Consider the following 22,098-nt stretch of genomic DNA (forward strand, 5'->3'; position numbering starts at 1 on the left):
AGCAGATAATGTACAATTTGATTCATTTCAAGGGATGAAAAACCCTGTCAAAGTACAACACTGTCTATTTTGATGCAACTCGACAGTGCTGCTTTTTTTACTGAAGAGTTCCACTTTCTACTTCCTGGAAAAAAACTGGTCCATTGGAGTGAATGGAGATGTCAGAACTCTTCTATTATATGGCTCTGGTGTGTGTGTTTGTGGGGGGGGGGGGGGGGGGTTGCGAAAATCCCGACGTTTTCACCAAGGCACTTGAAGGCATCACAGTGTCACGTGATCATCTCCGTTATTTCCTGCAGCAGAAACTCTCCTCTCCACACACACAGTTATTTGATATTTGACGGCTGGTGTGGTCGCCCTGCTCTGAGCGCACAATTTACTGAAAACAAACAAACAAACATCACTACTATACGTGATACCTACCGAAGCCATACTGTCCACTTTGGTCCAGAGTCAGAGCGACGACGGAGACAAATACACATCTATATTTTCTAGGCTGTGCTTTTTGATAGAGTGGGAAGGCAGTTTTCATCATGGCGACAGCTGCGGTATCTGCTGCCCAGGCTGCTGCTGGCTGCGGGTCAGGAGCCGAGCTGGTCCGCGGGCAGGCCTTCGATGTCGGGCCTCGGTACAGCAACCTCTCCTACATCGGCGAGGGAGCCTACGGGATGGTGTGGTAAGCAGCAAACCTCAGTCACAGCATCAAACTTGTTTAATTATTGCTGATATGTGGATACTACTAGACTCCATTCAGATTGTTCTTACAGTAGCCTACAGTGAGTGTTTACGAATGTACTTAACGTTGGCTTACGTCTCATCAAAATAGTGTCAAACTGATGTCAGACGGGGTCCGTAAAGGAGAATAAAAAGTTGACATGCTTATAGATTACTCTCCCCCGATTTTATTTGTTGATTTATTTCTTATTATTATTTAACCTTACCACACACAGCTAACTTGCATCTTATATATTATGTGATCAGATATGAGATTTCTGCCTACAAAACCATTTGCATTCTCCGTTTTACTCCCCAACAAAACTACTTCTGCAAATCTCGTTTCCCCCCTTATTTCTCCTCAATCCATGTTCTAATGTTGCTCTCTTTTGTTTGCGTTATTGTTATTATTATTATTATTATTATTATTATTATTATTATTATTATTATTATTATATTATTATATTATTGTTATTATTAAACTACCTCAAAATACAAATAGGACGGTAAACTCATGGGGGATCGATTCACCACATCTTTCATGTAAATTCATAGCATGCATCTAACTATCCCAAAAGAACAATTTCATTTTCACTTTAACCTGATCATATTACAACAATTCTGGACCCTTTTATTATACCAGTGTAACTTATTGTTTCTTCAACCAGTGGTAATGTCATTGACAGTAAATATGGTAATGTAGATTACCTTAATTGTGCACATTTTATTACATAATATATTTTATTTGTTTAAAACAACAGCATTGTAGGTTTTTGTGGTGAGAGTATAAGCATGTTTCCCGAGAATAGTGTTTTGGCACAGAGCCAGGCTACAGAGAAGTTGTTTAGCATCATGGATGTTTCTCCTATGATCTTTGACAGTTGCTCAAGATAATTTCTTGCAGATTCATGAACAGGATTAAAGGAACACTCCGCCCATTTTCAATGCTGATTTATTTTGCACATGATTTCACACGTAACCGAAAAGTGTAAACAGTTTTACAGACATTCATTTACTTTGACAGTTATTGAGAGTTGATTTGAGTTCAGGTGTGGACCAGTGATGTCATTTGTGCATGAATGATCTCGCCGCCACTTTACTTTCCAGTGTTCCAGTGTGGTGAGGCCAAGAGTGAGGCTGCTGTAGCTTTAAGAGACAACTTGATGCTTCAAAGTCAATGCTGGAAGCTGTAAACTGGTCAAAACTTGAAAGTGAAACTATGAAGCACAAGTCTAAAAGCAGATTACAAATTTTACTGCTGCATTCACACCAAGCATGTGTGAAACAGTTTATATTGTTTATATCACTTGTAAGAGCTGGTCATCAATTTTATGGTGTAGCTGTGTGGATACTCAATAAACTCCAATTATTAGATGTTTTTAAGAGAGCTCGGCCGCTGCCTACAAGACAACTGCACGTATCTGCCACACGTGTGGGCCTGCAAAAAAAACATGATCCAGATCATGTTGTTACATACTGTAAGTCTATGCTTTATTATACTTGGAAATGCTCTGGCAAGGCTAGAATCATAATAAATCTAACCCATGGAAATATATTCTTTTTACGAGGATTTTTTTTTTTTTTAATCAAATATTTGTATTTGTTACCAGTGATACCCACTGCATATATGGAAAATGGTTGTGAAGCCAACAGTCTGTCTTAGCGCTACACCCTCAATATAATACCCGGTGAGCCTTTAACAACTTCAGTCTGACAAATGTTGGATCTCGCCTCCTTGACCCGTCTGGTTCTGAACTGCTGACACGGCGCTTCGTTCTGCCCCGAGCCGTCCTCTTGAAATGCCACCATGGCACCCATCTCCATGGCAACCTCTCTGCCTCTGACATCAGTACCACCACTCTACAGCCAAGAGGAGAGGCGGGGAGATGATGAGAGCCTTGACACTCTGAAATCCTGTTGGCCATTCAGAAGATGTCATTTGTGTCATTTCTGTGATTATTACGCCTGCCAAGATGAAGACGGGCACAATTTTCAAGATTCAAGATTCAAGATTTTTATTGTCACTCCATGGTACAAGTATCACGTGTGAAATTCTTGTGCTGTGGACTCCGTTTACGACATAGTACAAATAGGCAACAAGCAATGAGCAATAGGCAATAAGAAATAGGCATCAATAGGCAATACTAAGCAGCAATAGGCAATGAGGCAGAATAGCGATAAGACAAGTCAGTGGCATATTCATTGCACATAGGTGCACATGTTATGTGCATACGTTAGACATGTTCGGACATTTTAATTCGACGTATTTGACATACAGTGCAAATAGCATGTACCTTGTTAAACATACAATTAAACATTAGGCATTGTGCATACGTTAGACGTGTTCAGACATTTTAAATTCGACGTAATTGACATACAGGTGCAAATAGCATGTACCTTGTTAGACATACAATTAAACATTAGGCATACATAATGGTAGCAGCTGCAGTACGGTACGGTACGACTACTACACTATTTGTGTATGTTAAGGAGTCTCGTGGCCTGCGGGAAGAAACTGTTCCTCAAGCGATTTGTGCGTGCTTTTGGAACCCTGTATCTCCTCCCTGAGGGTAGCAGGGAGAACAGGCTGTTGTGGGGATGGTTTGTGTCTTTGATGATCTTCAGGGACCTCCTGAGGCACCGCTGGTTATACAGTTCGTGCAGTTCTGGCAACTCGTCTCCTGTTACGTGCTGGGCCGCGCGCCTCACCCTCCGTAGCGCCCTGCGGTCCATGGTGGTACAGTTCCCGTACCAGGCGGTGAAGCAGCCAGTCAGCAGGCTTTCAATGGTGCCTCTGTAGAAGTCCCTGAGGATTTCTTTCCTTAGCCCAAACTTCTTCAGGCGCCTGAGTCCGTGTATTCGCTGTTGGGCCTTTTTGACAACAGTGGCGGTGTGGCCGGCCCAGGTCAGGTCCTGGTGGATGTTGACTCCCAGGTACTTGAAGCTGTCCACCCTTTCCACCACTGTGCCGTTGATGGTGATTGGGGGGTGTGTGCCCCCCCCCTCTCCTGTAGTCCACAATGATCTCCTTGGTCTTGGAGACGTTCAGAGAGAGGTGGTTGTCCTGGCACCATTGTTCCAGGACCCTCACCTCCTCTCTGTAGGCCGTCTCGTCGCCCCCCGAGATGACACAATGACTTGTAGTTCAGCGCAACATAAAACATTCAAGCCCCTCCCCTTTTCTCCCCAATTGCACTTGACCAATTCGCTCCTTCCAAGCTGTCCTGGTCGTTGCTGCAGCTGCACCCCCTCTGTCGATCTGTGGAGAGTTGTAGACTAGCACGTGCTTCCTCTGATACATGTGCAGTCGCAGGATGTGGCGCATGGGAGGATCACGCTGTACCCCTTCCCCCGGAAAACAGGCCGACCCAAGTGCAGCAGAACACATACCCTTAATCCGGCTTGCCACCTGCAGAGACGGCCAATTGTGCCTGTATGGACACCCGACTAGTGTCCTCTAGTAAGAGAGTGGCGTCAGCGGAGGACCAAAATGCGAGACTCATTAGCCAATGAACAGCCAGGAATGGGTCTCGCACTACTTTTGCATGCTAAAATAAAGCCGATAATGTACAATTTGATCCATTTCAAGGGATGAAAAACCCTTTCAGAGTACAACACTGTCTATTTTGATGCAACTCGACAGTGCTGCTTTTTTTACTGAAGAGTTCCACTTTCTACTTCCTGGAAAAAAACTGGTCCATTGGAGTGAATGGAGATGTCAGAACTCTTCTATTATACGGCTCTGCACCCGACCAAGCCGGAGTTAACACGGGGGCTCGAACCTGCGACCCTCGTGTTGGTCGGCAGGGAATCTACGGCTACACTACCCGGACGCCCCCTAGCTGCCATGCAAGGAGTTCACTTTACTCCCAATGCTGCAGATTTGAGCTCAACTGCTTCGATAACTGACACATTTACAACACTACCACCCAGCTCAGAGAACACCTTCCTCCCTCCCCCAGCTCGGACGTCTCCAGAGTTTGTGCACAGTGTTTTTGTCCATCAGCCTTGCCTGTTGTACCATGGTCAAACAGAGAAAGGAGAGTCAAAAGAGAACACATTATTTACACGTGGAAATACATCGTTTTATGCTGTTGATGATGGTTGCCACCATTTTCCTATCTCAGAAAGCAGCAATACCATGCTGGCATTAGTTAGATAAATAAATCGTGATCCTCACTATCCCTTTGCTAACGTTACAAATGGTGCAAGTTACAAATCACCAGCCTAGCATTAATAGGCAGTTTGTTTGCAGAGGCAACTGCCAAGCCAAGAGGCACCTGCGGTTGTATTGCGTGGGGGGTTGTAGGAAATGGCGAGTGTATCAAGATGAGCAGAGAGTACACTCTGATCTGAATCTGTCATGGTTTTATATACTTGACAAATGTGAAGTTTGGCTGTGATATTGATTAGATGATATACCACCGACAAGAGGCAGACATCCTCAGGAAAACGGAATAAGGATGAGGGTGACGATGGCTTTGCTATTCTGGTGACAAACTCACTAGACAGGTTGAATCCCTGGATGATGATGTATGGAGAAACCGTACATATTATTATTATTACTATTTGCATTTTATTTTACATTTATACTTAATGATATGATCTATCTTACTTGATTATTATCCTCATAGTACCCAGAGATGCTCACAAGTCATTTTTTGCAAGTCCAAGTCAAGTCTCAAGTCCCTATGGATGAGCGTTTTATCATCTGCTGCATGTCATCCGGTCTGCTTAGAACACTGCATCTAAAGTAACACTGCAGCTAAAACTAAGGAAGTCAAAGAGGAAAATACAGTACATGCGATTTCAGATGGAAGCACGGGCTTCCGGGCTTCCGTCTGAAATCGCATGTACTGTATTTTCCTCACTGCTTATCTATTAGAATACAGTAGCAGCAATGATCAGAGATGACATTAGTAGACATTTCCTTCATGTTAATGCACCAAAAAAGAAAATAGAAAAATAAAGATTGTTCACAAGTCCCAAACCTTCACGTCCAAGTCAAGTCTCAAGTCTTTGAGGACAAGTCTCAAGTCAAGTCTCAAGTCACTGTGTGTGTGACTTAAGTGCGACTCAAGTCCAAGTCTCAAGTCCTCATCATCATCACCCCCACATTTAGCATGACAAATGGAAAATGGATTAGTAGTATGAATGTAGAGACTCCGCTGGTTGTGAAATCCATGGCTTTGTTGATAACGACCTGGAAACGGAGATAATGTTCTCCGAGTGTTGGTTGAAGTGGAAGTTATGCAGCAGTTGCGTAACAATGTGGCAGCGCCGTTCTCAAAGAAATAAACAAGATGTCCGACGAACGCTTTTTAAAGGATTACACACTGTACTTGGGATTTGCAGAATGTTTCTCAGGTGGACGTCACAGTTCTTGCTGTCTGTTCTGTCTCAACTATATTGTGAATCATAGTTGTTCAAATAAATATGACCAAGATTTTTTTTCAGGTCGGATATTAATCTTTGTTGTGTGGACCACACTTTAGGTTGAAAGGGCCGTTTTTAAGCCGAACATTTGGGTTCACGAGCGCTGCCATGTTGACATTTTTTGACAGGCAGAACGAAGGCTCCTAGTGGACGTAATAGGAATAGCTTTCCACCACTTCCTTATTGGCTTCATTCACCTGTGGTTTTGTCCGCTTGATTTTGAAAGTCAAACTCTTGCTTCTAAATCAATGTAGATATTGACAACATATAATTGTACTGTACATGAAGATCTGACAAATTTCCAATAACGTGGCCTGACGGTTGATTGTATCACAAATAAGCACATCTGTATTTGGCCTTCTTTTGTTTTTCTTGTGATCTCTAGTAAAGCTATTGTGTAATTTATTCGCTGTAGGCCGATTCCCACAACAGACTGTAGCCGAGGGCTATTTGAAGAAATGAGAATGGTGAAATGTCTTCATGGGAAAGTGATCAGCAGTGATTGATAGTGACTGAAATCAGTACTGAGGTACACAACAAGTGTCAGTTTGAAAAAGCCTCGCTTAAAGAATGGAAAGAAAATGAGGATGGTAGAGAGAAAGGAACCACAGAATTACATTGTCACAAAACATGCATAGCGTTATGATTAGATGTAAATATTGCATATTAGAATTATAATCTGGTTACCCTTTACTGTACATAGCAAAGACAAATCTGTGCCCTTGGATGGGATGCTGTTGCATTGTTTGCTATCAAAAACCGGTGATGTTCAATGCTTGCTTAACAGGAGTTATTTTCTTATGATGACGTGTTACAATTTGCTATTATGGTGTGTACACAGTTTCCCTCTGCCAGTCTTATCTACTTCAGCGTGATGGCCTGCCCTCCGTTTCCCAGAATGTCAGTCTGTGTAGGTGGAGAGAGAGAGCGATAACAATCTAGCAAGTAGCAAATAGTAAGCAAGAGAGCAAGGGTTTTACCAGGTGAGGAAAAAGTGACTCAAAACACAACATGTCTTGTGGCTGCACTGCATTGAGGGTGCTGCTGTCAGTGGAGAAATTGCTCTATCTGTCATCTATAAGATGAAAGTTTATTGATCCCTGCCAGGTTGTTGCAGCAAAAGTAAAATCGATCTATATATAAAAGGGGCTTAGGCAGCATGGGACTCTGGAATGGCTGTGTTGTTGCTGCGTGGACGTACAGATCTGATGGCTGTCTTGTTGTTGCAGTGTGGACGTATAGATCTGATAGCTGTCTTGTTGTTGCAGTGTGGACATACAGATCTGATGGCTGTCTTGTTGCTGCGTGGACGTACAGATCTGATAGCTGTCTTGTTGCTGCGTGGACATACAGATCTGATAGCTGTCTTGTTGTTGCTGCGTGGACGTACATATCTGATAGCTGTCTTGTTGTTGCTGTGTGGACGTACAGATCTGATAGCTGTCTTGTTGTTGCTGCGTGGACGTACATATCTGATAGTTGTCTTGTTGCAGTGTGGACATACAGATCTGATAGCTGTCTTGTTGCTGCGTGGACGTACAGATCTGATAGCTGTCTTGTTGCTGCTGCGTGGACGTACAGATCTGATAGCTGTCTTGTTGCTGCAGTGTGGACATACAGATCTGATAGCTGTCTTGTTGCTGCAGTGTGGACATACAGATCTGATAGCTGTCTTGTTGCAGTGTGGACATACAGATCTGATGGCTGTCTTGTTGCTGCAGCGTGGACGTACAGATCTGATAGTTGTCTTGTTGCAGTGTGGACATACAGATCTGATAGCTGTCTTGTTGTTGCTGCATGGACGTACAGATCTGATAGTTGTCTTGTTGCAGTGTGGACATACAGATCTGATAGTTGTCTTGTTGCTGCAGTGTGGACATACAGATCTGATAGCTGTCTTGTTGCTGCAGTGTGGACATACAGATCTGATGGCTGTCTTGTTGCTGCATGGACGTACAGATCTGATAGTTGTCTTGTTGCAGTGTGGACATACAGATCTGATAGCTGTCTTGTTGCTGCAGTGTGGACATACAGATCTGATAGCTGTCTTGTTGCAGTGTGGACATACAGATCTGATGGCTGTCTTGTTGCAGTGTGGACATACAGATCTGATAGCTGTCTTGTTGCTGCAGTGTGGACATACAGATCTGATAGCTGTCTTGTTGCTGTGTGGACATACAGATCTGATGGCTGTCTTGTTGCTGCGTGGACGTACAGATCTGATAGCTGTCTTGTTGCTGTGTGGACATACAGATCTGATGGCTGTCTTGTTGCAGTGTGGGCGTACAGATCTGATAGCTGTCTTGTTGCTGCGTGGACGACGTACAGATCATCTGATAGCTGTCTTGTTGCTGCAGCGTGGACATACATATCTGATAGCTGTCTTGTTGCTGCGTGGACGACGTACAGATCATCTGATAGCTGTCTTGTTGCTGCAGCGTGGACGTACAGATCTGATAGCTGTATTGTTGCTGCAGCGTGGACGTACATATCTGATAGCTGTCTTGTTGCTGCAGCGTGGACATACAGATCTGATAGCTGTCTTGTTGCTGCAGCGTGGACGTACAGATCTGATAGCTGTCTTGTTGCTGCGTGGACGACGTACAGATCATCTGATAGCTGTCTTGTTGCTGTGTGGACGTACAGATCTGATAGCTGTCTTGTTGCTGCGTGGACGTACAGATCTGATAGCTGTCTTGTTGCTGTGTGGACGTACAGATCTGATAGCTGTCTTGTTGCTGCAGTGTGGACATACAGATCTGATAGCTGTCTTGTTGCTGCAGCGTGGACATACATATCTGATAGTTGTCTTGTTGCTGCAGCGTGGACATACAGATCTGATAGCTGTCTTGTTGCTGCAGTGTGGACATACAGATCTGATAGCTGTCTTGTTGCTGCGTGGACGTACAGATCTGATAGCTGTCTTGTTGCTGCAGTGTGGACATACAGATCTGATAGCTGTCTTGTTGCTGCAGTGTGGACATACAGATCTGATAGCTGTCTTGTTGCTGCAGTGTGGACGTACAGATCTGATAGCTGTCTTGTTGCTGCAGTGTGGACATACAGATCTGATAGCTGTCTTGTTGCAGTGTGGACATACAGATCTGATAGCTGTCTTGTTGCAGTGTGGACATACAGATCTGATAGTTGTCTTGTTGCTGCAGCGTGGACATACAGATCTGATAGCTGTCTTGTTGCTGCAGTGTGGACATACAGATCTGATAGCTGTCTTGTTGCTGCAGTGTGGACATACAGATCTGATAGCTGTCTTGTTGCTGCAGTGTGGACATACAGATCTGATAGCTGTCTTGTTGCTGCAGTGTGGACGTACAGATCTGATAGCTGTCTTGTTGCTGCAGTGTGGACATACAGATCTGATAGCTGTCTTGTTGCTGCAGTGTGGACATACAGATCTGATAGCTGTCTTGTTGCTGCAGCGTGGACGTACAGATCTGATAGCTGTCTTGTTGCTGCAGTGTGGACATACAGATCTGATAGCTGTCTTGTTGCTGCAGCGTGGACGTACAGATCTGGGCTTTCTTGTGTGCTCAGTACACAAGAGCTTTTCTCCTCCTTCCCTCAACCCAACCCCTTCAACAGCCTATTGCATAACACTGAGGCTGCAGTGTGAAACCTTGTATTCCCATCTCCTTGGCAACCGAGCCCCCCGCCCCCCGTCCTCGTCCTCCTTCCTGCGTACTGAGCATGCTCAGAAAACAATAGCAAAACAGAGGAAACAGGAAAGGCCGCTCAGAACAGATTCTGTTCCAAATAGGGTTGTCAAAAGTATCAATATCGATAAGTATCAATACTGAACATTTGAAACGGATACATACTCATGTGCAACAGGTATCAATAGTATCGATATGTATCGATACTAAACATTAACGGATACAATAGTCATTTGCAACAGTCTTGATAGCATCAGTGCTTTCTCTTATTGAAAAATCAAACATACTACTGATTTCCCCCTCCCTATCATTGTTGCTTCAACAAGCTCAAAGTGTTCTGATAGGCTGATGACTAGAGCAGGGGTAATCTGCTGTGTTCTGATAGGCTGATGACTAGAGCAGGGGTAATCTGCTGTGTTCTGATAGGCTGATGAGTAGAGTAGGGGCCGGGGTGAATGGCAGACCCCTCACCAAGAGGCTCCATCACACTTACTCCAGAGCAACCTACACGCCAATGACGTGAACAGCACGAGAGCTGTGATTGGCCGATGACGTGAACAGGACGAGAGCTGTGATTGGCCGTCGCCCCAATACATTTGTAGATGTGTTAGTTAATGTGTTTGTGTCATCTATGTTTCGCTCTGATTCGAGCAATATGTGAAATTCAGCATGTTTGGTATAGCATTGTTAGCTAGTAGATAGCGACAATGCTAACTGAACACAGGTTGCTACAGTATAGCAACCTATATAGCCTGTGTTTGGGGGGGAGGGGGGGGTTCCGTGTTGAAACTTACGGCGGTCCGAGTTGTCATGAATTATCACCACAACAGTCCAAATCAAACTCATACTCATAGTAAAATCATCACGCTTCAAGTGCTAAATTCCAGTTCAGAGCATCGGTCTCTCTTATAGAGACAGTCCGCATGTCTGGGAACGCCCATACAAGCTCTAGGAACGCCCACAATAGACGCTGGTTAGCTGGCTCAGCCTGGCTGGGGGCAGGGTCAGTGTGGGGTAAATTCCCCCGTTCTATCCATTCAGCAAAGTTAGAATTTAGCTGATAGCCCAGCCCAGGCAGACACGATCGGGGATTTAACCACCGCAGTAAACGCACATCTGAGCAGACGTCTTGTGTTCTGCTCTAGAACCCCCAAACCTGTAGTTTAGAGCCGCAGCACCGTCTTTTGGTGAGTCAGCCCATGAGATATATCGGCGGTTTTACCCCACTTGCGCGCCAGCCGTTTAACATTTTGTGGGCGTTCCCAGACATGCGGACTGTCTCTATTAGCTCGGATGACAAAAACACACTTTTAATGATAAAAACACACTCTTAATGATAAGGCGCGGCCAGGTCGACTCATACAATACACATTGGCAACGCAACGCAAGCATATTAGCACTACACAAACAACCCAGTGTACTTTGTACTTCCTCAAGTAGCTACTGTAGCAGGCCTAAGGACAGAGTGGACTGACAAGGAACACATGGTGTTGCCTCAAGAAATGGTGACATGTAGTGTGGACCAAAGTCTGTTTTATAGTGACCCACCATTGTAAGGTTGTGGTTTTGCAGCTAAGCAAAAAGTCACATCACAGATACACAATTTAAGGGCAACATATAGAGCACTTTTTTAATGCTTGTTTGTCAAAAGCAAAGAAACAGAAGACCTGAAGAATGCTGGCTGCAAAACTGACAGACAACAAGAAGAGGGTGTGTGTGATATGACATTATGTATTATAGGAGGGAATGTTAGTTTATGATGTTTCAATTGAGCTGAATGAAAATATGCATAATTTGAAAAGGTGTAAGTAAATAAGTAAATGTGTGTTTTTTAAGGTAGCTGTTGAAGAATTTCTGCATGTGTTTTTACTATGTTTGGCATTATTTTGTGCTGTCAAAATAGGTGTAGCATGCCTCTTTGACTGTTAGAAAGATGTGAATGATATTTGTGCTAAGCTGCCTCCTCCCTGGATCAGATTGTAGTAGATTGTAGTACCCTACTGTACGTCTTCTCTGGAAACCAGGGTATCCAAACTGCTGTGGGGGCAGTGCACATGGAGTTAGTAGAGCAGTGCACATGGAGTTAGTAGAGCAGTGTCTCCTCTCCTCCCACACACACATGTTCTCTCACACAAGTGGAAAGGAAGGTCACCCATATTCCCCTTGCAGGAGAGCAGCACACTTTTGTTTACATTTCAATCCCTACTAACCCGTCACTATAGCAACGCATTGTCTCATTCCTGTTCTGTCCTACTATGTGGGTTTGTTTCACGCATTTCTGTGGTGAGATATATAAACACTCGTGGCGGCTAGATCTAACGCCGGGAGCACATTACAGGAGTTTTAAAATCCAAACCGATTTAGAAATCAGGTTGCATCCTCACACGCATGAGGATACATATCCTTTTTAGAGAATTTTAAAGTTTGGGGTGCTTTAAAAACAAATTGCTCCATATCTTCAGTCTTAATTTTATTTATTTTATTTCTTTATTTATTTCAGGGACAGTGCAACATTGATGAACATTTGCATGTAAATGTGCCGGATTGTAGCCTTAGCTCATTTCCATCCGTAGTCCCTCGACAGGTAGAGGTAGAGTGCAAAAAGTTTAAAAAGAAAAAGAAATAGAAGAATTAGTGCATACATAGGGCAACTGACAGGGATACGATGTAAATGACATATACATACATATGGGGTAAAGAGGAGAGGAGACATACATATACATGAAGGAGGCATTTGACTTTCCAATTCAGGTGTGCATATACAGATTTCCAATTCAGGTATGCAATACAGATAAAACAAAAACACGAGACATTAGGGACATTGACTAAGGTAGACATTGGACTTTCAGGGATATACATATACAAAAAACAACACATGAAACAAGAGGGTTTAGATGTGGTCGCAGTTTTGGTTTGATCTGAGGAGCCATGACTTTAACAGCCCCTTGAATGTGTGAATACTGCTACTCTCTCTGACTGACACTGGTAAGCTATTCCACAGTTTGCTACCTCTGAAGGACAAAACATTAAGGTCCGACAGAGGACCGTCTCAGAGGTAGTTCAACTTCACAGTCGCCTCTCGACAAGCTTCGCGTGATGTTCTTAACACGAAGCGATCATGCTCACTGTCGTGCGTAGTCACCAGGGTGGGATTTAGTCATTTTAGGGTCAAGGCCATCTGGCCTTCGGCCTCGCAAAGGTTTTTAGGGCACAAGGCCACATGCCAGGGCACAAAGGCAACTGCTCTATTGACATTGAAAAGCGTTTTTTCTGAAATGTGGGTTAAAATGAGCCAATGACACATCCTTTGCAAAGGGCAGGTTACATACAGGCTGCTAGCAGGGCACTGCCAAGGTGGCCTTGGGGATCTCAGGCCATCACAGCCGGAGGGAGGGGCAATGGAGGCCATGTCATTCCCACCCTGGTAGTCACCCCCCAAAAAGCCCACTCTGAGGGAGGAAAAACACAATATACTAGAGTTTTTGATGGCTTACACCATCTTAGAAGAGGAAACTGCCAATTTTCGTTTCTTGAATATTGTTGACAAATTTGTGTTTTTTTTTTGTTTCCATCCAGCTCTGCCTATGACCGCGACAACAAGATTCGTGTGGCCATTAAGAAGATCAGCCCTTTTGAGCACCAGACGTACTGCCAGCGCACCCTGAGAGAGATCAAGATCCTTCTGCGCTTCAAACATGAGAACATTATTAGCATCAACGACATCATCCGCACACCAACCATTGACCAGATGAAGGACGTGTATCCTTTCCAATAGAGCCGAACAGTCACGTGACATTTCTTGCCCCGGAAGAGAGCCTCAAAACTCGTTTTGTCTATGGAGAAAATGAATGGGGAAGTTCAGGGAACTCTCTTCCGGGGCTGGAAACATCACACAAAGTCACGTGACTGTTGAGCTCTCTGTTGAGTGTTAGACCCATAATGTTTTGTATTGAGACTTTGAAATGATTTTCAGGTCCCATGTGTTGAGTTGTGATTTGTAGGGATTGTTTTATTACATAATGGCCACTTTTCATCATATATTTGGCCGAGATGCTCTTCAATGAATATCAAGAGTAACAAAGTGGCCATGCTTGACTCAGGGGGGCCTAGTCACTCACTTTCATAACGTAGTATGTGTATTTTTACACTGCCTTAATGTAGTATGTGTATTTTTACACTGCCTTAATGTAGTATGTGTATTTTTACACTCTGCAGTACATCTAGATAAGATGATGTCATAATGTAGTATGTGTATTTACTATTTTTACACTGCAGTAGATAGGATGATGTCATAATGTAGTATGTGTATTTTTACACTCTGCAGTACATCTAGATCGGATGATGTCATAATGTAGTATGTGTATTTACTATTTTTACACTCTGCAGTAGATAGGATGATGTCATAATGTAGTATGTGTATTTACTATTTTTACACTCTGCAGTAGATGGGATGATGTCATAATGTAGTATGTGTATTTACTATTTTTACACTCTGCAGTAGATAGGATGATGTCATAATGTAGTATGTGTATTTACTATTTTTACACTCTGCAGTAGATAGGATGATATCATAATGTACTATGTGTATTTTTACACTGCCTTAATGTAGTATGTGTATTTTTACACTCTGCAGTACATCTAGATCGGATGATGTCATAATGTAGTATGTGTATTTACCATTTTTACACTCTGCAGTAGATAGGATGATGTCATAATGTAGTATGTGTATTTTTACACTCTACAGTAGATAGGATGATGTCATAATGTATGTGTATTTTTACACTCTGCAGTAGATAGGATGATGTCATAATGTAGTATGTGTATTTTTACACTCTGCAGTAGATAGGATGATGTCATAATGTAGTATGTGTATTTTTACACTCTGCAGTAGATAGGATGATGTCATAATGTAGTATGTGTATTTTTACACTCTGCAGTAGATAGGATGATGTCATAATGTAGTATGTGTATTTTTACACTCTGCAGTAGATAGGATGATGTCATAATGTAGTATGTGTATTTTTACACTCTGCAGTAGATAGGATGATGTCATAATGTAGTATGTGTATTTTTACACTCTGCAGTAGATAGGATGATGGCTCAGACTGAAGCTAGCACAAACTGAGCTCATTGTGCCGTCTACTTGCCAGAAACCGTGAGCCTAAACCTCTAAAAATCTCTCTCCTAAACAGAAATGAGCTCTAAGTAAATGACTAGAAGTTCTTTATTTACTGTCTGCAAGATTTGACTGAATTGCGACGTCTCCTCAAATACAAATCGAGCACGGCTATTTTGCCTTCCGTCTGTTGTCCAGTACTCCATGGTAATGCTGTTCAGACACGCTGCTGTGGTGCCAAAATTATGACAGTTACCTTAGGTGAGTGATGTCAAATTTACCTATTGTCAAGACAACAGACAAATTACGCTTTGAGTATTCAAATAGAGGTCATACATAGGTTGTATAACTTGCGATGAATAGATGAAAACATGCACATCCAAGGGCCGAGACTTCGGGTAGGTACTGAGTCGAAAAATATAGCAGTGAAACAAATGAAGATACGCTCGCACACTACAAGGGCTCCTTTTGAATAGCATTATTGCACCAAGTGCAAGTGGTAACGTTTCGAGCTACATTAGCTCTTCGTCTGACGAAGTGAGCGTAGTATCTTCATTTGTATAACTTGCGATCCAATCAGAATTGGGGGAAAAAATATCTTTGCGGCTCACACTAATTAGAACATAAAGGAAGGTGGAACACTTCCAACATATCATGTCAGTAGTAGATTGTAAGAAAAAAGAAAGATGGATCACTGCTCCACCCCCTTTGCCGATCTGGGGAGAGTTGTAGACTCGCACATGCTTCCTCTGATACACGTGAAGTTGCCGGCAGCCGCTTCTTTTCACCTGACAGCGAGGAGTTTCAGGGGCAGGACGTAGCACGTCAGGTGCCCCCCACTGGCCAGAGGAGGCGCTAGTGCAGCGACCAGGACACATACCCTTAATCCGGCTTCCAACCGCAGACACGGCCAATTGCGCTTGTGTGGACCGACCGACCAAGCCGGAGTTACCACGGTTGACTCGAACCTGCGACCCTCGTGTTGGTAGGCAGGAAATCTAACCCTACTGTAAAGTTCTTTAACGTGGCGCTGTGCAGATACATTGTCCAGGATCTGATGGAGACAGACCTGTACAAGCTTCTGAAGACTCAGCACCTGAGCAACGACCACATCTGCTACTTTCTCTACCAGATCCTACGAGGGCTCAAGTACATCCACTCTGCCAACGTGTTGCACCGGGATCTCAAGCCCTCCAACCTTCTGCTCAACACCACCTGTGATCTGAAGGTACATCTGCCACCTTCTGCTCAACACCACCTGTGATCTGAAGGTACATCTGCCAGTGGGAGAGTGGCATCACATGAGACGCTAAACCACTACTACCGTAAATGCTAGAATAGCTACACAGCTTTAAAATAGATACTCTCCTGAAAAATCGAAGAATTCTAGGTTATAGCTCTGGGTCCGGATAGAGACAGTGCATGTAATAGGCCACGCCCATCACGGAGGAAGAGCTCCGTTCATTTCCACACACCAGTGTCATTTTCCTTGAATTAAACATAGCTAAAAGCTGTTGTGTGGTGTGCTGCGTAGAAAACAAATGTAAAAAATCGCAAGTTAAAGTTTTTTTGTACTCCTGAGCAAAACAAGGAAGCCATTGAGAATTGGCGAGAAGAAAAATGTGGATCTAGCTGTGAAGAAGTAAGTTGGAGTGTTCATCTTCCGTATATACGATCTTTTGGTGCAACACGCAACCATGCACGTGACATAGGAGAACACCAGGATTGGACAGGAGTTTGTGTTTTCCCCCGTCTTGGGCGTGGTTTCTGAATGATGACGCGTTACGCAGTGTCTATATAGGACGGCTTCTGGGTCCGGACCCGGACCGCGGTATTGGGGACCTACAGTCCAGAGAGTGAAATGAGAGTGCCTCCCTGCGACGTGGCGCTTACGCATCGGAGATGTTTCTGGTGTGTCTCCCCGCTGTTTGTTCTTGTGTACTACTTACACTGCAACCATACTTTGTGTATCAATCCTCTCCCCTCAGGTCTGTGACTTTGGTTTGGCCCGTGTGGCTGATCCCGACCACGATCACACTGGGTTCCTAACAGAGTATGTAGCCACCCGTTGGTACCGGGCACCTGAGATCATGCTCAACTCCAAGGTGAGTTAGTTAGTACACCTTCAGCATGACAACAACTAGGAAACAGAGAGGACGAGAGTTGAGTCGATCTTTTCCTTTTTTGTTGCCATTTTAGCAGTTTATATGTCCAGGACACCTGGAGCTTTGGTTTTTGTTAGTATTGCTGATTTAAATATTATTCTACATTTCATATATTTTTGCAGAATTAAACATGATGGAGAAGTGCAGAGACCTATTATTACTGTGTTGTTTCTAGTTACTCTCATTGCATTCTGCTACTGTACTGCTGTCATTTACCAGTGTCATTTTCCCCAGCAAATCCAGACTTTTAAGTCAACCCCATGCAAAACCAAGCATTTCAAAGTAATTTTAACATATCAAAGGTGTATATTTCCTTCTTACCATACATTTCTATACTGTGTTCCTGTGTGTAAAGGGTATGCACGGGTCCTTAAAACATCTAAAGATACTTATCTGAGTCTTAAATGTACAAAAAAAATTATTAGAACTTTTCAAAATGCAATAGCAGGTTTCTGTTTCAGGTTTCATACAGAACAGGGTTATCCTTCACAGTTAATTACCTGGTGTCCTTTCATTGTCTGTGCTCAGCTGGAAGTAGGCTGGTGTTGCCAAGTCCCTTTGATTATTTTGCTTTTTAAATCAGCCTCCTGTAATGTTGCCTTCACCAGCCTATGAGCATGGCACTAACAGTGGTCAGGGGTTTGAGTCCCACTGGCCTCATCAATGCTACTGATTGGATCCACCAAATGGCATATGTTATTATGCCTTAAGTATATTGTGTGTGTGTGTGTGTGTGTGTGTGTGTGTGTGTGTGTCTCGCAGGGCTACACCAAGTCCATAGACATCTGGTCAGTGGGTTGCATCCTGGCTGAGATGTTGTCCAACAGGCCAATCTTCCCTGGGAAGCACTACTTGGATCAGCTCAACCACATCTTAGGTGAAACCTCCCTTTATATCTTACCGTGTGTGTGTGTGTGTGTGTGTGTGTGTGTGTGTGTGTGTGTGTGTGTGTGTGTGTGTGTGTGTGTGTGTCTGCGTGCGTGCGTGCGCCTGTCTCTCTCTCTCAATTTTTATTACTATCTATTATATCTTGTCTATATACTTATTGCTGCTGGTCACTGAAAGTACCAAACCTAATTTTGTTGTCTGCCAGGGACAATGACAATAAAGTGTCTCATGTCTTAAGTAACATGCCCTTTTTGCCAGACCACATATTGCTTGCTTCTCCCATCTGTCATTTTGAATACATCCAGACCGTTGGGGTCCTTTCTCAAGGAAATTAACCAACATAGTGCAAAAATGAATTTGAACATTCCCTGTTTTTCCCCAGAAGTCTGCACTTGCCCACTGTTGTATATGGATGCAGAAGCTCATTGTTGTCTCCATCATGTCTCTGTCTCTCTCAGGGATCCTGGGCTCTCCCTCCCAGGAGGATCTCAACTGCATCATCAACATTAAGGCCAGGAACTACCTCTTGTCACTGCCTTCACGCTGTAAAGTGCCGTGGAACCGCCTCTTCACCAACGCTGATCCCAAAGGTCAGAGTCACAATCAGCCATTTGACTCATGGAATTGTTGAAATGACCACTGTCAGATGCTATGAATGCTTTTTTTTTTTTTTTTTACCTTTATTTAACCAGTTAAAAATCCTGTTGAGGCCGAAGCCTCTTTTACAAGGGAGAACTGGCCAAGAAGGCGGAGAAGTTACACATCAGAAGTACATGAATGCATGTAAAAAAAAAAACAGAACAGTACAGAATCAACAAAGACACAGACTACCAACAATTCACAATAGGAGAGTGTAAAACACTCAGCACACTTAAGAGAACGAATATCAAAGTAGCAGATAAAAGTACAACATCATCCAGTTACAGAAACAATGTAACTGTATCAACATGCTAGTGAGAGTAGAGAGGAGCTTTGAGAGGAAGCTACATATAACGGTTATACTGCTACACGCTACATCCCTCTGGGGTTATACTATAATGGTTATAGTATATCCCAAGAGGGATGTAGCGTGTCCTGGCACCCTCTAGTGGACAGGGAAATTTGTTGTTGCCGCTGTTGCTCAGAAAGTATACAAAATAACACCTAAATTAACTCCTTTATTGTCTCCTTGTGCCATTTTAAACGTCCACATCCTTCCTGTCCCTCTGCGATTCTGCTGTAGCACTGGACCTGCTGGACAAGATGCTGACCTTCAACCCCCACAAGAGGATCGAGGTGGAGGAGGCCCTGGCACACCCATACCTGGAGCAGTATTACGACCCTACAGATGAGGTGAGATGGTCGCTTAGGACCGTTAGACTTCAGCTTGTGTCATCTGGGCACTCGACGCTATGTTTTGAATGAGGACGCACCATCTTTTGACAGTGAGATTATAATGCTACATTTGTGGAGATCTGGTGTCTGTTGTAGTTTTTTCTCTTTATTCATTACAATTTTAGTGTAGCATTAAATTTGATGCTATCAAAAATCAAATTCCTTCAATAAAATAAATGATCACAAAAGGAATAAAAATGTATCAGAAGATAATTGGCTGCTAATAGTGATCAGCACCTGCAGCACCTCTGCATAACACAATGATGGTGCATATTTCTTTAACCCATTGATACCTGATGCAGCATTTGCGTGTATATCCCTCATTTGTGTGCGTATCCCTTTAACGCGGTTCGCGGTCTTAAAGGGATACACACACAAATGCTGCATCAGGTACCAATGGGTTAATTTCTGTTTATTGCAGTATTACTTACACTTACACTATTACTACTACACCATTTAGCTGCTGTGCCATAAATAACCAATTGGGATCTAACTGCAACTGTACATTTACACGAACATTGCTTCTCTGTGCAGCCTGTAGCCGAGGCCCCATTCAAGTTCGACATGGAGCTGGACGACCTACCCAAAGAGAAACTGAAGGAGCTCATCTTTGAAGAAACCGCACGTTTCCAGCCAGGCTTTAGGTCCTAACATCTCACACAGGTAGGTCCACATAGCGTCCATAATGGGCTGTGTCTGCGGGTGGGAAGCCAGATTAAGGGTATGTGTCTTGGTCGCTGCACTAGCGCCTCTTCTGGTCGGTTGGGGCACACCTGTTCGGGGCAAATGGGAACTGGTGGGAATAGCGTGATCATCCCACAATCATGCTACGTCCTGTCCTGCCGGTAAACACAAATGCTTAGTTGATGGCGCGTCTCACAGTCACTGTTGTCTTTCCTCCCCAGATGACTCTGGACTGCCCTCTGCTGGCCACTGCTCCTCCCTGCCTCCACTCTGTTGCTGTCATTTTGGTTTCCTCTCTCCTGTCATCACCTGGATTCCTTGGGTCTCACTCGTCAAGTCTACTTTGCTCAGGAATGGAGTCAGGAATCAATCTCTCTCTCTGTCTCTCTCTCTCTCTACTTTACTCTTTCTGTCTCTCACTCGGAGGTGAGGGGGTTACAGCATGGCTTATAGTGTGGAGGTGATTTTGTGTTTTAAGCCAAGATAAACATTTGTGTGTGTCTCTCAAAGGCTTTGGCTCTGGCTATTCCTATTCAAGACCTGTTGTCTAGTCAGATGACAGTGATAAACTAGCTGTTGTGTTTCTTGGTGCAATGTTTGTGGTTATAATTCTGCCTATCTTGCACAAACAATGGTAGATTATTTCTGAGTGAGCAGGTTATCGGAATCATCCATCAAAAAGGTCTATTGAATTTTCTAACCTTTTGTCATGCGGTCTCTCTCTCTCTCTCAAAAAAATAAATCCCCAATTAAATCAACTGAATTATGCAATATAATCACAGACTTCGGGCCAAAAAGCCGTCATAACAGCCATTTTTTAAATCCACACAGAAGGCCCAAATGCAAATATTCTAGTCTTGAAAATATCGTAATGCAAGAGTGACAATTCAAGGTGAATCCGATGCATTTCTAATGTTTTTCCTTTTCACTGACGGTCGTGGCCATGTTCTTTTCTCGTAGCCATGATGGGTACGGTTGTGTCAAACCGCATTGAGTTGTAAAGTGACAGCGGCAGGTGCCGTGTTTGGCCTTTCAATTTGGCCTTAATGACGAGAAACTAAAGGAAAAGCGGATTTATAATGTACAAGCACCAGTCGACATGAACAGGAGGATATTTTTCATAAATGACCGCGTCAGGATTATGAATTCACTTATCGCAGAGAACTTGTCTGTGTCTGGGAAGAGATATTGTTGTGCCTCTCTTTTTTCTTCCTCTTCAGTGTTTTCTTCTGCTCTCTCTCCTTTCTTCTGTCTTGTTGAGCTCTCCTCCTTTGCCTTGTTAGCATAATATACTGTGCCCTTTGCATGACTGTTATAAGCTCTGTATACAAAGACGATGTTAAGTGCCACACAGCCAGGCCACTCCGCCCGGAAAGCCCAGGCTCCTCCTCTTCTAACTTTTTGTGCTATTTCACTCTCCCTAATCACATGGTGCTGCTTACAGTATGTTCCCTTTCTTTCTTTGCTTCGCCTGTTTTCTTTGTCTTTGTCTTTTTGCTGTTCTTTGTTTGTTTGGTACCTTTTTGCGTTTTTGATAGATTTACTCCAACTTTGATATATGTGCGTTTTTATATATATATATATATATATATATATATATATATATATATATATATATATATATATATATATATATAGCGTTTTTGGCCAAATTCCATCTGCATGCTAAAACAAATGTCTTGTAGTGGTTCAATAGGAGAATAACCATAGCTATGTATTTATGCCACAATAATCACAAACCACGTTATTCCCTCTTAACGGAGAAATCCAGGCATGTGAAAGAGATCATGTTTTAATACTCCACATCAGAAACAGGCAGATCGATCATGTTTTCCATGTAGTCCTTAATTAGCTACATGAAGTCTTGATTCAAATTTCACACTTTCACGATACGTCAAAACCGGCAGAAATCTGCAGTGGAATTAAAATTACAAACCTGCAGCAGAAATCAAGGCTGTTGATTGAAGGTTTTATTTTAGCTTTAAAGATGAAGAAAATTGTGTTTTGAAACTTTTGTGGATGAGACAAACATCAGTTCAGAAGCTAACTA

The 22,098-nt window shown here is 43.2% G+C and overlaps 1 protein-coding gene across 1 annotated transcript; it reads left to right on the forward strand.

Moving 5' to 3' along the window:
• The first annotated feature begins 359 nt into the window (after positions 1-359).
• mapk1 (mitogen-activated protein kinase 1) lies at positions 360-21,589 on the forward strand. Its single transcript, XM_083643895.1, has 9 exons — positions 360-676; positions 13,398-13,580; positions 15,976-16,165; positions 16,926-17,042; positions 17,865-17,979; positions 18,449-18,580; positions 19,213-19,322; positions 19,899-20,027; positions 20,270-21,589. The coding sequence occupies exons 1-8, from the start codon at positions 534-536 to the stop codon at positions 20,013-20,015; spliced, it is 1,107 nt and encodes a 368-aa protein (XP_083500021.1). The 5' UTR covers positions 360-533; the 3' UTR covers positions 20,016-20,027; positions 20,270-21,589.
• The last annotated feature ends 509 nt before the right edge of the window (positions 21,590-22,098 follow it).

The sequence above is a fragment of the Poromitra crassiceps genome (assembly GCF_964638095.1).
Source record: "Poromitra crassiceps genome assembly, chromosome: 10".
NCBI classification, from domain to species: Eukaryota; Metazoa; Chordata; class Actinopteri; order Beryciformes; family Melamphaidae; genus Poromitra; species Poromitra crassiceps.